The sequence below is a fragment of the Patiria miniata genome, unplaced genomic scaffold, assembly GCF_015706575.1.
Source record: "Patiria miniata isolate m_02_andy unplaced genomic scaffold, ASM1570657v1 HiC_scaffold_29, whole genome shotgun sequence".
Classification (NCBI taxonomy): Eukaryota; Metazoa; Echinodermata; class Asteroidea; order Valvatida; family Asterinidae; genus Patiria; species Patiria miniata.
In genome coordinates this window covers 15386629-15404620 of record NW_024037068.1, presented here as the reverse complement: position 1 = coordinate 15404620, position 17992 = coordinate 15386629, and the positions used below count along the sequence as shown (strand labels likewise).

Genomic DNA, 17992 nt, shown 5'->3' with positions numbered 1-17992 from the left:
TTGAAGTGGTCCGAGTGCGTATTACCTTGTGCATGTTGTGAGGTTCGCGCTATTTCGCAGGGTTTATGCTGTTGACATAAACCCGTTGCACATTATTACCCAAGGTACCGGTATAAGCATTTTTGTGACCCGACCCAACAAAATGAGTCACAAGTCACTAGGGCTACTTTTGAGTTATAGGCCTTTTAACAGAATCCTACATAATAGAAATCAATACAAACAATCAACCTTTTCGCCACTTAACATCTGAATATAATAAGGTGTCATCAACTTGAGTGATGTACCAAAACGAAGAGCAAATAATATGTGCTTTTTACTGCAGGTTAAAAACTAATAACGGAAAAAATTGCCCTTATAAGACTCATTTCGAGGGATTCGGTCACATTTTCCCCAAAACACTACTCCTTCCAGGCAATACATGGCACAATCACGTGAAATTGTGCGTGGATACTTCTGAAGCACCTGTCTCATTTTTTTGTAATAATAACACTATAAATAAACCACACCAAAAGAAAGATCCGAAAACACTCTTTCAGCTGGTATATAGTTGATGTATGGGCGGCCAAACATATCAACATGCCACTTTTCTGAAAAATAGTGAATATGTCTGTGTTGAGAGTGTTTTGTGTGTGGTTTCCTGGTCGACTAAAGCCGCCCATGGGAACCAGCAGGCGGGTAGTTCTTGTCGACAAAAGTCGCCCATGGTAAGGAAAGGGTTAATTAACGCGAATTCGTTGGCCCGCACCTTCCGAGATATTTCTGATCGAGCTCAGTAATTGTGTTTGCTGTAACTTGAATCCTAAGTACAACACCATGGTGTGCATTCATACCAGTGTTCTACCGGACGAACCGGACTCGACGGAACTCAAACAGTCTTCTTCAACAACCGAGTGCACAGAATAATTTCAAAAAATGAAAGTGTGTTTGTTCGATGGAAAGTGTATCGGTTGCATCTATGTGTGCACATAATACCATTACAATAATGCTTGATTACATTGACACGTGGTCCAATTACAAAGAGCGATATAGTGAGCAGAATCCAGCAGCTAGCTTGGCGAATTGCCGAATCGTGGCTTGTAAAAGAATCATCCTTAAAGATTTGAATGAGTATATAGACGAAGCAAATGCGAGTGTTATCTAATCTGTTAAAGTGTATAACCATTCAGTTTCAAAAATAATATAATCTTCTTTGTATTTTTTCAATGTAAATGCACTTGGCAGCCAGTGAGAATTCTACATGGTCTCGTGCATGAAACTCACCAATCGCTGGTAAATGCTGACAAATCGTGGAAATGAGGGATGACATTTCAGGACGTAGTTCTCCTTTAACCAATTTTCCCTCATGTGACAATGTGACCATGGCTGCCGGCACCTTCAACCTTCGATCATTGGCAACTCCCCATGTGATGCTCGACGCAAACGAAGTACATTGTACATGTATATACATGTATCATAGGCGTGAATTATAAGCGGTGCCTCACTCTGCAACTGCAATTTGGCTTCAAGTTGTGACATTCAGTCCGGCGTGCATATAGGAAAACAACTTGTAAACATCATGGCTTTCCTGCGAGTCTTGTGCTTCGTCCTGTTGGTTGGTTTTGCTGCGGCATGTCGTGTACACAGAGCAGAATTACCATTCGTACATATGAATAATTAATTAGCCATAATTCCAAAACCCTTTGAACTATAGTCATGAAATTTCTTGGGTATGTTTATGATGAGTTGCTCTATGCGTGTTCCGAGATTCGTCACTCGATGGCCGAGATCTGCGGCTGAGAGATGGTCAAAATAACCCGGCCCTAAGTTTTAGGGTTAAAAAGCAAGCGTACACTCAATGGCAACATTCCGTGACATTTGGCCATTGGCCGGTGTGATAAGAAATTTGAACTCTATGAAATGCGGACTCATTATTTGTATTTGGCATGTCTATGTTGTTAGCACTATGTGAGCAAAATAACATCTAGGACTCACACTTTCAAATGACACGGGTTTTCATTCCGTGCTTAAAGGGCTCATTCAATGTCATTTTTTGATGCGATCCTTGAAATTTCTCCTTCTTGTCCCACTTTACTACTTTTTTTTTAAATTTTCGTTTTGCCATTTCCAGGGTATTTGGTGCTTTTTTGTTTCTTTGCTAATGCATTTATCCACATTCATTAGCAAAACTGTGATGTCATTCTGGGAAGAAACCTGAATGTTACAGCTATTTAAGCACAAAAACAAATTTGAACACCAGAACTTTTGTCTCTTGCTGTTGTAAATTTTCTTTGCGGATTCACTGTTGTGTCAGTACACGGCAGTAAGTCAATGAGCAAATCTTTTTCACCGTGCGATGTTTTCAATGAGCAAATTTTTGGTTCACAATTTGAACTAAGAAACCCCTAATCTGAACAGTCTCTTCCTGAAATGTCATCACAGCAACATCGCCCTCAGTTGTCCGGAAAAAGCATCGAAAGTTTTAAATGTGTTAAAAACGCCACCAGAGATCCGCTCGCGCGCTGAGGCAGTGGTGGTTCACACCGGGCAGACACGATGATCACGTGATCACTACTCGAACGCTCTCGTGTAAGATTTTACTTACAGGTGTAAGCTATACTGGAATGTAACCAATAAGAAACCTGACAGGGTCACGTGTTAGAGGCAGAGTCCTTATAAGGTATGATCAACCATATTCACGAATAAGCCATTTTGTCGTGTTCCCTGTATGTATTTTGTAAATTGGAAACCACTGAATGGGATGGTGCCAGACTATTTTAACATTCTATTCACACGTTTATTCTTTGTAAAATGTTGCTTAAAACATTGGGGGTAAGGTTAATCACAACAATTAAATTATTCATCAAACCAGACTGTTATTAATTTGCAACATACTTTATGTCATTGCTTTCATTTCTCGTCGCAAGTTCCAAAAATACAGATTTTCAATTCAGAATGGCATATTACACCGGTAGGCCTAACCATGCTGTTGCCGAGTAATATTTTCCGTGCTAATCAACAAAAACCTCATTCTAGTGAAGTATTATATTTATGTGAAATATTATACAGTTTCTGAATTGTGTCGACAGATGTTTGTCTTTATCGAGTTTCTAGGCAATAATTGGATTTTGTGTATGCAAATACCAATAGTGAAAATGACAGTTATTTTAGTCGACGTTGGCCTTGGAATTAAATTAATTGTTTTCCCCGGAATTACGAAAAGTATTGCTTGAATATAACTGAAAAGTAGCAGTCACACAAAAATGTATCGAAATAATACTGTTCAAAATATGTCTTTTTTCACGCCATTTTTAAGTATAAGAAATCGTGATTAAGTTTTAGAGAAAGAAAAAGAGATTAATTGAGAAAAGAAAGAAAAATTATCAAATTACACTTCAACTTTAGTTTTCAGACTGATTGATTTGTATTGGGGTTTGTTATTAGCAGGGGCATTAATCCGGGGGATGGGGGTATATTACCCACTTTTTGACAGGAGGCAATACTTTTGCACCTGCAACCACAAATTCAACACCGTCAACCATTTTGTGAGCTTGCCGTAGTCGCCGTGTTTGCGGCGAAAATGCTCGCCAGTCATCGGCGCGGCCGCATCATGATCGGCGTTCATCCACATCGCCCACCGCGGTGCGGCCGGTCTGCGATATTTTTTTTTACACAACTATCTGGAGTACTTTGTGCGCTTTCCTATGGGGCTTGGTTTTTATAACCAGGCTTGAGTGGAGGCTACTATTTTTTCAACTTGGTACGGATTTCGGACTTTATTTCCCTTTTTAAAAAAAATCCTCCAGAGCCTCAGATCAGGAAAAGAAAAAGGAAATTGCTGCTATACAAGTAGTATCCGACTGAAAATAACGTTTTTAAGATACAACTTTAAATTGTTGAAAAAAAGAGCAAAATCATTGCGGGCAGAGCGAGGAATCGAACTCGAGACCTCGGATCATTAGCTAGCATGCCTAACCGCTAGGAAACGACAGTGCTCGGAAAATTTCTGCAATTCAAAAATTATATACTTTTACACAATGTGGAGAGAGTATACGCACGCGCGCGTAGGTAAAAGGTTCTACAATCCTTTAACCGTGATTCAAGTCGCCTGAAAAATGGGTACCCTGTACTATGGTGTAAATAAAATATTTGCGGCCGGTGTCACGGTCTCACTTCTCCGGCGTGCTAGCTTCTCCAAGTTGGACATTTCGCTTCAACACGCATGCACAAAATTGCGCAGTATGGTGCTCATTTTCGCCAACTTTATTTGTGTGCTGAGTTCTTTGGGGTTTTACTGGTGCACTTTTGTATACGTCACAGGGTACCATCGAGTCCAGAACTAGCGCGCAATTAACTATAAACCAACATCCTAATTATAACCAAAAAGACTTGAAGGATGCACATTTATTTTAAATAGTGGTTGAACGTGGTTGCAAATTGGACATGCATGTGATGGACCACGACCGAGCAAGGAACACGGTTCTTAATTATTCTTCAACGCACACGCAATGACGATGGGAACACAACTTCAGAACGCTTGCAATATGACTTGACCCACAGGAAGTGTTACATAACGCATTCTTGGGTGTCCCTCACAGCCCGAGGAAAAGTTATCACAGCGGACACATGAGCATGAATTGTGCTCATGTAACATGCACTGTAACGTGCTCAATTACCCGCCAAATCTACCCGGAGAAGCTAGCACGCCGGAGAAGTGAGACCGTGACACCGGTCTCCAGCTCAGCGCGAGACCGGCTCCGCGCGGCGTTGACAGTCACCGGTACAAATAAAGGCACCAGTCTGCGCAGCGAGGGTTTTGCGTCTATGCGCATGCTCTATTATTCATGATAATACGTGCGTGGGATATGCTCGGAAATTTCTGGGGAGGCCTGCCCGAATCGCATAGCCTGCATTTCGGTTCGTCTCGTCGATAGCGCCATCTACCGTTAATGTCGTTTGGCTGTGCTTGCCAGCTCGTGCTATTTACCGACTGCACGTAGACAGTAAATAATCCAAATCAAGTCGTGGGCCTAAAGATTACACCAACTTAAGCCTAAAGATTACTTCGTAAATAGTACTAATTAAAAGCAAAAGTATCTGAAATTAATATTTCTCACAACTTTCTTTACTTCAGGACTAAAATCATAGCGGTGACACTTTTAAAAACATCATACAAATATAAACTGACTCACCTTCGCACTCAGCGAATGTGTTTAAAGCTGTAAATCACACAGTGAGGAGTAATTTCTCCAGGGTCCAATGAAAAATGAACCCTGAGAACGAGGTTTGGTACGATTGAGCCGAAGAACGCATGCGCCCTCAGTCGTTTGCCGACAAAACAAAAAAATGAGATAAGATATAAGTACACATGTTGTCTAGTCAGTACGCCGACCAATCGTTTGAAGCTTGCACTAAATTGATTATATCTCTGAATTGACAAAAGCAAATAAGATCAAACAAACACTATTGGAAAACCCAGTCTTTGTTAATTAATATTATGCCAAGTAAGAATGACTTATTTTGAAATTACATATTTAACCAATTTTTTTTTTGATTGTTCAATTTTTTTTGAGACAGGCTGTACATAATTATACATATGCAGACAATGTAATGGCCACTTACCACCATTTGCAGCAATCTGACGCTTAATTAAGATAATTAATAAACCGTAACTAATAAATGGAAGATCATTATTCATGATTAGACGGTGGTGATATGTATGTGGCATATTTTCGAGTAGTATAATAGGGCTGTAAATGGCCCCACCAACGTCAAAATAGTCCGTTCTCCCACCCCCCCCCCAAAAAAAATCAACCCCCCCCCCAAAAAAAAATAAATACAATTATTTTGCTACGGCCCACAATTTTGGGCAATATTTTTTGAAAAATTCAAACTTCTAAAAAAATTGTGAGCCCCAAACCAAATCCTGGATACGCCACTGTGGACATTTAGTCAGTCGATCAGTCAGTTATTCAGTTAGGCACAAGGGCGAATCCGGGGGGGGGGGGGCCAAAGGGGGCCATGCCCCCCCCCCCAAAACGAAACCAATTGGTTTCTTTTATGTGACGTCGCAATAAAGGCAGGCAATGAGTACACCACCATCTTTTCCTCAAAAAACATTGGTTAAAGTGGTCAGAAATTGCCTCAGATCGCAACACAGAGCATCGAGAATCCAAAAAAATTCGGGGCCCTTAAGCGGGCCCCGAACCCCACGCCGTAATGTTTGGACCAACTTTTTGGGAGACACAATTTTTTTGGGCCCCCAAAAAATTGTTTTCTGGATCCGCCCTTGGTTAGGCAATAGTTACAAAGAGAACAACTTTCCATGGCCTCCTTACAGTTTGCGTTTTGCGTGTTGTTGGCAATCTAGAATTTACGTACATGCCGTGCCTATATGGCTTTGATATTTAACAGCAGGAAAATCATAGTTTCATATTTTTAATTATATTCACAGACATTTTCACGGCGCCATCAAGCTATCAACAGATGGGACTAGTTCCGGGTGTATATTCCGGAAATCATACACGAAAAGCATTGTTTTTGTTTGCAAAATTACAATTATATATGCCTCATGAATTAATGCAAAACATTTGTTTTTGCTTTTGCTGTTTTTTATTTATTTATTTAAAAAAAAAAAAATTCTGGAAGGGGGGGGGGGGTGTTTCACGGAATGTTGGCGACACCACGACTCGCACGTCCACCCCTTTAGCCATGCACGTTCTATTAAATTCACAGCTGACACAGTTCTTTGAAATCCCTATCAAGTTAACATGCATAATTGTATCCGGGAGCGCCAATTTCTAACGGTGGACTAAAAAGCGCAATGGCCAGGAAATCTGAAAATCCCCCTTCATATAAAAAATAATAATAATAATAAGAAGAATTAACAAAATAAAAGAAGTAACTTAGTTTTGAACCTACAAATTGATACAAAAATTAAGCTAATTTATATTATTTTAAAAGAAACTTATTTTTCTCCCACTTGTTGACTCGATTTGTAAAATAGAAACTTGAAACCTGAGATGGGACAGCAATTCGGTCTCATCCTCTTAACGAAATAGACCGTTTTTGACACAAAATTTGCTGGTTAAAGTCAAAAGAAACATCGTAAATATTGTTTTCAACTTTTAAGTAGCGATTGTAGGTTCAAATCACGCTCCTCGCGTGGTCCCAGTTGGGTGTAATAGTTGACGCCCGACATCTGTAAGGTTTCATTGGTGTCGAGCGCCATATGGAGTGTTTTAATTGGCCATTGAAGGTTGTAAAGGTTTAATGTGTATCACTGGAAACTACCTATCACGATAATCACGTCATATATTTCAGGCTCTACATGCAATGTTATGGTAATTTTAAAAATCTGTCCCGTCTAAGTTGTCAAATACTTTATCGTGTTCTCATTTTAGACCCATAAACGGCTTCGTTTAATTAGACGATTTGTGAATTTTTTTTTAACTGCAGGAGCATTGTTTTTAGATGAAGTTTTGAATCTAAGAATCGAGAAAAATTTGGGAAACCACGAACAATTTTTTGGGATGAAAAAAAAGTTTCTTTTAAACTTACATTAATTAAGTTTATTCTTTTGATCAATTTGTAGGCTGAAGAGCAAGTTACTTCTTTTATTATGTTAATTCTTATTTATTTATTATTTTTTTTTATGGAGGGGGATTTTCAGATTTCCTGGCCATTGCGCTTTTCAGTCATCGTTAGAAGTTGGCGCTCCCGGATGCAAGCATGCATGTTTACTTGATAGGAATATAAAACTGTGAAAACTGTGAATTTGATGTTGACATATTTTTTGTTTTTAAATGTTGACATTTAAAAAAATAATGACATATTTAAAAATAAAAATGTTGCCTTTTTTTAAAATGTTGACAAGTTGCGATGTATTTTATAATGTTGGCAGTTGCCGTGCAGGGTTGAATAAACTCCGCTTTGGCGTGCCATATTCGTAAGTCTACATTTTTGGCGGGGTTTTCGATTTGTACATTGTGAAGAAAGGGGCATTGGTTGCCCCGTTTTTCGGGGTCGAGGGGATACAACATATTAGTTTGATTGATTTAAGGAGGAGTATTTGTTACCAGGAAAATGCTTGAATTCAAAGATCGAGTTCATCGTGAATACCTTTTATATTGCTAGAAAAACAACAATTCCAAATACAAATGAAAAGAAGCAATGCATTGCAATGGTTTGCATTTAAGGTTATAATCGTCTGCAGAGTGGAATCAAAGGCAAAATAAAAATTGAAAATTACGTTTTGTGGTTCTTTCTGTGAGTATTTTTGATGCGTTTGTCTTGGATTCTTGAGGGTTTTATTTGAAGTTTTGAACGAGTTTACGGGCGAAGCACATGTAAGTGTAATCTAATTACTCCAACTGTTATTTACCATTCGGGTTAAAAAAAACCGATCCTCTCATATTTCGCAATGTAAATTCACACAGATGTCGAATGTGCATTTTATTATACAAAACTGGGACCATAAGTAGTGTCTATCATCTCTTAACCCTATTCTACAACTGCACTCTGGCTTATGACACTCAGCGGTGTAGGAAGAATTCTAGTCAGACTTCTAATGGTGTCGTGCATAAAATTCATTAATCGCTGAAAAATACTGACCAACCATGGCACTAAGAGAGGATGACGTGATACGTAGTTTTCAGTAATACAATATATACAGTTCAAATGTTTTTTTTCGTGGGAAATGTGGCTCTGGCCACACCTCCAACTTTCATTGGCCAGTTAAAACACTCCACGTGACGCTTGACGCCAATGAAGCCTTAAATATGTCGGGTGTTTATTATACCAAACTGGGACCAATCGAGGGGTTTATAAGCGGTGTCTGTCATCTCTTAACCTCACTCTGCAACTGCAATTTGGCTTGTGACATTCAGCGGTGTAGGAAGACAACTTGTAAACAGCATGGCTTTCATCCGTTCCTTGTGCTTCGTCCTGTTGGTTGGTTTGGCCGCGGCATGTCAACCACGATGCCCCAAGTGTCCACCGATGTGGATTTTCTACAAGGGCAACTGCTACCGTTTCTTCGGCACTGGCAAGACCTACGATGAAGCTGAGAAGTACTGCCAGCAGTTCACTCAAGTCGGCCAGGGTCATGTGGCGTCCATAGCCAGCGCCGAAGAGAATAATCTGCTCCTCACGATGTGGAAGTCGGCCAGTGAGCCCCAAAAAACGGGTGCACTGTGGATCGGCTGCACTGACAAGGCAGGGGAAAAAAACTTCATCTGGACGGATGGATCACCGGTCGGTTTCACAGCATGGAGCGATGGCAGACCCAAGTACAACTCCATTAGTAGGCCGTGTGCTCACATGCGGTACAAGTATGCCAAATGGAATGACGCCAAATGCGACAATGTGTGGCCACACATCTGCAAGATGGCAACTACAGACTAAATTGACCCCACGATGGACGGCCACAGAGATGCGTCAGAACATATTTGCCACATCAACCCTGAAGCTCTTAACAACGATACCAAGTCAACGTCATCGGCTATGATCACCAAATATTTTTACTAGACAGACACTCAAACAGTATCACTTCAAACTAAACGGTTGAATTTCATTGTGTAGACTGCTGGCCGGCTACACGGTGAAATTAAATCGTGTGCATAACCCACTTCGTGACTTCAACGTTGGCGAACCTGCTGCATGCTTTAAATTTTAACATTTAGTTTTTAGCTTTTGTTCGTTTCATCAGGTGTCCAGTTTAAGAAGGATGGGAATCCGGAAGATGGTCAGAATCATCGGCGAAATAATTTGCTGATTTCGCAAACAGTATCACTTTAAAACCAAACGGTCAAATTTTCATTATGTAGACTGCTGGCCGGCTACACGATGAGAAGAAAATCGTTTGCACTTCGCATAATCATGGCTTAAACGTTTAAGAACCTGAATGCCTTCAAATTTAACATCTGGTAATTTGGTTTAACCAAGTTTGCAGTATAATAGTGAGACATATATCAGTAAATACCCCAACCGTTTAAGCCGCACTCGTATCTCAAACCAGTACAAAACCAACGAACTGAGTAACTTGGGAATGTTTCTCAGAGCTGATATATACAACAATTGTTTTTAATTTAAAATGCGATTCCTCATATTGGAGGCTCCAACATCATTTGCTTCAATTTACTGGACACCTTATTTGATTTTTAAATTCATTTACCCTTGGATTTTCCTACAATTTATTTTGTCTTTTAATGTTCAATTTCTTGTTCAATTTTGTTTTTGACATTTATTTTTTGGACGTTTAAAGTTCAATTTCTTGTTATTTTTTATGTATTGGTAGAGGATATTTGTTGGTCAATTCCGCCGTTCAGGTCGGATAAAACAATCAATGCAAAAAATATTACGTTAGTGAATAGAAAACAACCCCGGATTGATTTTACTTTGTGCAGACCGCACCAGATAAACTCAGTTCATTCTAGAATAATTTGCAACGAAAAACATAAGAACCAATGACGCTTTTGATTGCTGAACCTACCCACCGACAAATTACCGATGAGATGATGACGGACATGTTGAAGTGATTTACTTAAGATTAGAAATTGTAAACTTTACATTTTCTCGTCATCATTATCCACGATTGAAGGTCTCAAAATAGTTCCAACGTATTTTAACTTATTTTGTTTATCTTGTTCCTTTTTTTTTTTTTTTTAAGTAGTCTTTTTATTTATTGCTTACTTTTGTTGTTGATATCTTACAAGATCGATCTTATTTTACTCCTTACTAATCGTAGATTAAAATTGTTGCATGATAGATGTTGTTTAGATTGCATTTTATTTTTACCGTAAATGTCCTCACACGGGCAATAAGTATCAAGAAATGTCCCATGCCGTATTCAGCTCGCTTTACAATTTAAATCTTTCTTGGAAGATTATATAGTCTAGTTAGGTGACCAAACAGATAGTCATCACACAGTATTAGCGCGCAGCAAAAAGTTAGGTATTCGATGTTGTTGTTGGCCGCGTATTAAGATCCATGAGGATCATGCCACCGCGCCTTGGTCTGCTTGTTTCAGGCGTGTCCGTCCCTCCTCGCGCCACTTCTTCTCTGCTGCAGCTGCCCCCTCGTGGACCGCTTTCCGCCACGCTTCTCTCTCAGCAACAAGTTCCTCCACTCCGCGTTTCTCTATCTGGCAGTGTCGCAAGTCGTCCCGCACGCGGTCTTGGAAACGGAGTAGTGGTCTCCCTCGAGCTTGGGCTCCAGTGTTGACTTCGCTGAAGAGGGCTATCTTGAGAAGACGGTCCTGTGGCATCCTACAGACATGTCCGAACCATCTGAGCCGGCGCACCGTGAGGATGGTGTGCCTGATTGCATATTGAGTGTGCTGTAGAACCTCCACGTTTGACACTCGGTCCAACTACTTGTCGCTCAATATCATACTGTAAAAAACCACCTCTTTACATGTGACTAGAAAATTGTCATACTTGTACGCAGCTGACCTCATCTAGGCCCCGCGGGGTACAAATTTGTTTCCTCGTCAAATTTAACCAGAGAATGTTTTCAGAGTTCATGACTGTTTTTTGCTGAAACCCACTTTAGGTTTAGCCTTATTCCCAGAGTCTTGTTCCCCAACTCGATCTCGTTTTTAACCCCTGGGACAGTAGGTGGCGCTGTTCATCAAGCCGCATAAAGACCGATCGGCAACATAAGTGATATAGCCCTCCCACACCTGGTTAAAAAGTGCGTGGGAGGGGAGGGGAATATCCCCCAAAACCATCGAGATTGACGCCCTTACATTGGACAGTTATATTTTTTTTTCAAAATTGGACAAACTAAATTGTAATACTACATTGTATGAAGCCCTAAATCATTACTAAAACAATGTAAGGCGCAAAAGGATAACCAATCGAACACACGATTATTTTTGTGACAGAACGATGATTTCGTGGTCTGATTGTGCCTCTTTCAGCGCATGAGTTTTAAATATCATTTGCTCAATTGGGGTGAGGGTGGGGGTCATTGGCATGGCGGGGGGATTCCCCCCCGGACAAGCAACAACAAACAAACAAAACAGAGGGGGAAAAAGGAAAAAACAAAAAGTGAGGCGCGAAACCATATTGTTGTTATTTTAATTGGTGTTTTTTTTTTTTGGGGGGGGCAAATGTCCCTGCCCACCCTCGAAAAGATGATCAATTGGGAAAATGCTGGGGAAAAAATGGGGATTTTGGGGAAAAAATAAGATTATGGAATATGGTGGGGGTCGGGAGGGGTCTGGACACCATCTTCCTATGGAGGCGCTATTCAAAGAAGATGATAATGGGGACTGTCGGGAAACGTGACGCTCTTCATGGCGGCACAATTGCCGACATTCGCGGGATGTTCAAGAATGGGCACTCGTGACCAAATAAAAAAAAAACACTTGTGAGAACAAGAACTGGGGAGTTAAAAACCCCTTTAACACCCCCTGCTGCCTCCCCCCATGCTTCGCCACTGCAGCACCTATAGGCCATGTTACATTCCATATTTTCGTGTCAACTTGTAGTACCTGACAATAAATTGAATAAAGATTCATCTATGGACAGTGGTTTAAGACCAAGATATTTCATTTCACTCGATTTTTCCCCAGTTTTTATTGATGCTTTTACCTGACGTGTCTAAAGCTATGGTTTGAAAAACAAATTTAAGGTCTAATTCACTTCGAAATTGGAATTTTATAAACAAGCCTCTATTCAATAATGGCAAATTTTAATTTTGCTAAATGAGATTTAAGGAGTTGCTGTGTCCAAGACCCTGACTTGTTGTTTTCAGCAACCTAATTTTCACCTGATATATGTCTGATGTTGAAAACGTAAAGCAAAAGGTCAGTGAAATAAGCTTAGACACAGAATATATCGCTATTTTAAGGAAACATAATATAAATAGAACCAAAACGTAACACAACGTAAACATCGTTCATTTCTGCCGGACTGGTGATCGAAAAAACAGCGGCTGGGCAAGATAAACAACGCCCTCTGTTGACAAGCGATGAAAAGGGGAATCCCCATTTCTGATCCAATTGTTATGGGGGCCCTGAAGGGACATAAGGGACATAACATGTAGTGAGTTTATTCACAACTAGTCGTGAATATTTTCGCACCGTCGTGAATATTTTTGCGACGTCGTGAATATGTTTGCATGCAACGTCTTGAATATTTTTGCGACTAGTCGTGAAGTTAGTCACGACGTCGTGAATATTTTTGCGAGGTCGTGAATATTTTCGCAACGTCTTGAATATTTTTGCGATGTTTCACCACTAGTCTTGAATTTATTCACGACTAGCTGTGAATTTATTCGCGACGTCTTGAATGTTTTTGCGACGTTGTGAATATTGTCGCGAAGTCGTGAATATAATTTGCGACTAGTCGTAAATTAGTCGTGAATGAATTCACGACCTGTTGCGAATTTTGTTGCGAATTTTTGTTTCAGTAGCATGGAGTCATGAAAACCGGCAATAGAGAACTTTTTTTCCGATGATAAGCGCAGCACTTCAGGTGACTAATAATAGTGATAGAGTCAGACAGCCGCACACCAAAAGATTCTGACTACTTCTGACACACTTTCCAGTAGAGAGTAAGATAAATCTCGCAACAGAGCTACCGGTGAACTATTTCACCTACACAGATGACTTACCTGTGTCCGCCAGGGAAATAAGAGAAGAAACTCTTAAAGATCCAGTACTCAGTAGAGTATTTGACTATACACAGCGTAGTTGGCCAAAACACATTGAGAAAGAACAACTTAAAGATTACTTTGTAAGGAGACATAATTCCACCAAAGTACAGAGAAAGACTCATAAATGAACTGCATCAGGAACATACAGGTGTTGTTCGCATGAAGGCTGTAGCACGCAGCTATTTCTGGTTCCCTAAACTGGATCATGAAATTGAGAAAATGGCACAGGATTGTGCAGCATGCAGTGCAATGAGATATAACCCCAGTAAGATCTCCTTTGTACCATGGTCACACGCAAGAAAACCCTGGGAGAGAGTGCATGTTGATTTCTGTGAACTTGAGGGTACAAATTACTTTGTGATGATTGATAGTTATACTAAGTGGATAAATGTAGAGGTCCTGAAGACCACTACCAGTGCCAAGACTGTGGAAGTATTGAGGGGTTGGTTTGCAACTTTTGGATTACCTGAAGAATTGGTGTCCGACAATGGACCGCAATTTAGGTCAGAAGAATTTGAGGTATTCCTGAGCAAAAATGGAATCAAACATACACTAGTACCCCCGTACGAACTTGCTTTCAAAGATGTGAGTGTCTGCCTAGGCTGTTCTTCAGAAATATATTATAGGTGACGTCAAAAAATGTCACAGCGCCCTCTAGCAGCAGGTTAAAAAACGTCAAAAACGCATTATCACTCGATGTATGTGGCAAGATTTGCGGTAATCGCTTCAAACTTAATGTACATGATGAAGTTCATGCAGAAAAGATATATGCGCGATTTTTTTTATTACGTCATCACATCGGCAGTTACAATAAAAAGACCTTTAAAACCTTCAACAATTGCTAAAAAATCAACCATGATAGATATAATCAAGATTTGGCTACATATAGCACAGTTGAAATAACTCTTGAACTTCCTGGTAATGACGTCACACAATGACGTCATCAAGTATCATATTACAAGCAATCAGAGATTTCTAGATTTAATCTTTGAAAATCAATATATAACCAACTGCTACAGATTTGATTTTGTTTTTATGGCAATCGATACAATATTGCAGGGTCGTAATTTTTGGTATTAAGTGCAAAATCATGTGACCCTTCCTTTCGGTCGAAACCGGAAGTGTGAGGACATTTACAGTAAAAATAAAATGCAATCTGAACAACATCTATCATGCAACATTTTTAATCTACGATTAGTAAGGAGTAAAATAAGATCGACTAAGCAAGACAACAACAACAAAAGTAAGCAATAAATCAATAGACGACTTTATGAAAAGGAACAAGATAGAGAAAAAAAAGTTAAAACACGTTGGAACTATTTTGAGACCTTCAATCGTTGGATAATGATGACAGGAAAATGTAAAGTTTAGAATTTCAAATCTTAAAGAAATCATTGAAACATTTCCGTCATCATCTCAGAGGTAATAAAAAGCGGCATCGGTTCGGATGTTTTTCGTTGCAAATTATTCTAGAATGATCTGACTTTATCTGGTGCTTTCTGCATAACGTAAAATCAATCCGGGGTTGTTTCCTGTTCACTAACGTAATCTTTTGTGTATTGATTGTTTTATCCGACCTGAACGGCGGAATTGACCAACAAATATCCTCTACCAATACATAAAAAAAACAAGAAATTGAACTTTAAACGTCCAAAAAAAAAGTAAAGAGCAAAATTGAACAAGAAATTAACAAGAAATTGATAATGATAAGAAATTGATAACGGAAAAATTAATTGCAGTAGGAGAATTGAAGAGTAAATGAATTAAAAAAAAAAAAGGTGTTCAATAAATTGAAGCAAATGATGTTGAAGCCTGTAATATGAGGAATCGGATTTTAAATTGAAAACTATTTGTGCACATTGCAGCTCTGAGAAACATTCCCAAGTTTAAATACACAGTTCGTTGGTTTTGTATTTTTTGAGATACGAGTGCGGCTTAAGCGTAGGCCTAAACCAGCAGGTTAGTTCACCAATGGTTGTGGTATTTACTGATATTTGTCTCACTGTTAAACTGGAAACTTGGTTGAAACCAAATTACCAGATAATTTGAAAGCATGCAGGTTCTTAAACGTTTAGGCCATGATGATGCGAAGTCAAAACGATTTTCTTCTCACCGTGTAGCCGGCGAGCAGTCTACATAATGAAAACTAAACCGTTTAGTTTTAGAGTGATACTGTTTGTGAAATCAGCAAATTAGTTCACCGATGATTCTGATAATCTTCCGGATTCCCATCATTCTTAAACTGGACACCTGATGAAACGGACAAAAGCTAAAAACTAAATGTTCAAATTTAAAGCATGCAGCAGGTTCGTCAACGTTGAAGCCACGAAGATGCGAAGTGGGTTATGGAAACGATTTTTTTTCACCTTGTAGCCGGCCAACAGTCTACGCAATAAAATTCAGTCGTTTAGTTCTGAAATGATACTGTTTGTGGGTGTCCGTTTGGTAAGGCAGTTTGGTGATCATGGCCGACGACATCGACTAATTTGGTATCGATTGTGAGGGTTTCAGGTTTGAAGTGGCAAATGTGCTTACGTATCTCCGTGGTTGTCCATTGTGGGGACGATTTACTTTGTAGTTGTCATTTTGCACATGTATGGAACAGCTCTGTCGCATTCGGTGTCATTCCATTCTCCATTATTGGGGTACATGTGAGCGCAGTGCTCATTATTACCGCCGTTGTTGGGCTCGGACCTGCGCCATTTGGTGTAGCTGACCGCTGATCCATCTGCCCATATGTAGTTCCCTTCCTCTGCCAAGTCGTTGAAGCCGATCCACAGCCTGTCATTTCCACCGGACGACTTAAACATCGTGAGGAGCAGATCATTCTCCTCAGCGCTGGTTATGGACGCCAGGTGACCCTGACCGACTTGAGCGAACTCCTGGCAGTGCTTCTCGGCTTCATCGTAGTTCTTGCCAATGCCAAAGTAGCGGTAGCAGTTGCCATTGTAGAAAGTCCACATCGGTGGACACTTGGGGCAGCATGGTTGACACGCCGCGGCCAAACCCACCAACAGGACGAAGCACAAGGCTCGAATGAAAGCCATGATGTTTGCGAGTTGTCTTCCTACACCGCTCAGTGTAGTTGCAATTGCAGTTGCAGAGTAAGGCTAAGAGAAGAGATGGCATCGCTTATAAACCCTCGATTGGTCCCAGTTTGGTATATGCCTACCCGGCATCTGTAAGGTTTCATTGGCGTCGAGCGTCACGTGCGGTGTTTTAATTGGCCATCAGAGGTTGGAGGTGTGGCCAGAGCCATATTTCCCATGATGACAGTTCAAAGGGTTTATCGTGTGTCACTGAAAACTGCCTATCACGTTATCCTCTCTTAGCACCATGATTGGTCAGTATTTTCAGAAATTAATACCTTTTATGGACGATAGCAAGTGTAATTCTAACTGGTTGTGACGTGCATTTACATTGAGAAAATGACAATAATAGATTAGGAGACAACACTTTTAAATAATAACACTCTTAAAACTTAAAAATGTTAAGACAAATGCTTCGAAAGTTTCTACTGAAGAAACCACAAAAACGTTATTTTTTCGTTTTATGTTTGTCTTTGATGCCACTCTGATTAATAATTAACCATAAATTGAGGATATTAAAAAGAGGATATTTAACCCTAACGGAGGATATCTCCCTTTGATTCACATGTGCCCTACTTTTGTTCCAATTAGCAATAATATCTCAGTTTCATTTTTGATCCACCCTGTAGTGTGCCTGATTGTAGTATTTTATCAGCGCTCCCTATTGAATAAGGCACGAGCCCCTTCCCCCACCCTACCCCCACCTATTGATTTACGGAGGCCTAGGTGTCTGGTGAAAATCCTTCAAACAAGAATGTCGAATCATTCATGCTGGATGAGAAATCTTGAAACTATTTGTTCTTGTTCGCCCAACAACTAAACAACTGTAGGTACTAATTTTGTTAAGAATAAACTCAGCTCCAGATAAAATAGCTGCCTTGAAGTGCAAACATTATTTTTTTTAAATCGTCTTTTTGTCATGTATGTAGAATTCCTTGTTTCTTGATGATTTTTAAATGTTTAATTTCGCTTTCCCGTCGCAGGCCGAAGCCTGAATTGTGGGCAGGTTTATATTAAAAAAGCCTTTTTTTTAATAGACAGAAGAACTAACTGTATGCAAAAAGAAATTTTAATGACTGTTTGCACCTGCAGACCTCTTGTCTTCGCTTAATTCCATCAGGGCACGATCAGTCCAGAATTCCAACTCCTCTTCCTGATAACTCATGGACAAGAACAGCCAATGGACCTATTGGTTTTAATTTTTTAAATAAGATGCTCTCTTTATATGTTTGTAAACTGATGTGTTGCCTGCTATAAACGTG

At 39.8% G+C, this 17992-nt stretch overlaps 2 protein-coding genes across 2 annotated transcripts; one reads left to right on the top strand and one right to left on the bottom strand.

Moving 5' to 3' along the window:
* The first annotated feature begins 8845 nt into the window (after positions 1-8845).
* Positions 8846-9500, top strand: LOC119735522 (alpha-N-acetylgalactosamine-specific lectin-like). The gene has a single exon (XM_038209251.1). It carries the CDS (start codon positions 8893-8895, stop codon positions 9379-9381), a length of 489 nt encoding a protein of 162 aa, XP_038065179.1. The 5' UTR covers positions 8846-8892; the 3' UTR covers positions 9382-9500.
* Positions 9501-14809: 5309 nt separating this feature from the next.
* Positions 14810-16891, bottom strand: LOC119736281 (alpha-N-acetylgalactosamine-specific lectin-like). Its single transcript, XM_038210327.1, has one exon. It carries the CDS (start codon positions 16686-16688, stop codon positions 16209-16211), a length of 480 nt encoding a protein of 159 aa, XP_038066255.1. The 5' UTR covers positions 16689-16891; the 3' UTR covers positions 14810-16208.
* Positions 16892-17992: the final 1101 nt, after the last annotated feature.

Excerpts from the sequence above, each read along its gene's own strand:
- LOC119735522 (XM_038209251.1), top strand. The coding sequence starts at position 8,893 with ATGGCTTTCATCCGTTCCTTGTGCTTCGTCCTGTTGGTTGGTTTGGCC.
- LOC119736281 (XM_038210327.1), bottom strand. The coding sequence starts at position 16,688 with ATGGCTTTCATTCGAGCCTTGTGCTTCGTCCTGTTGGTGGGTTTGGCC.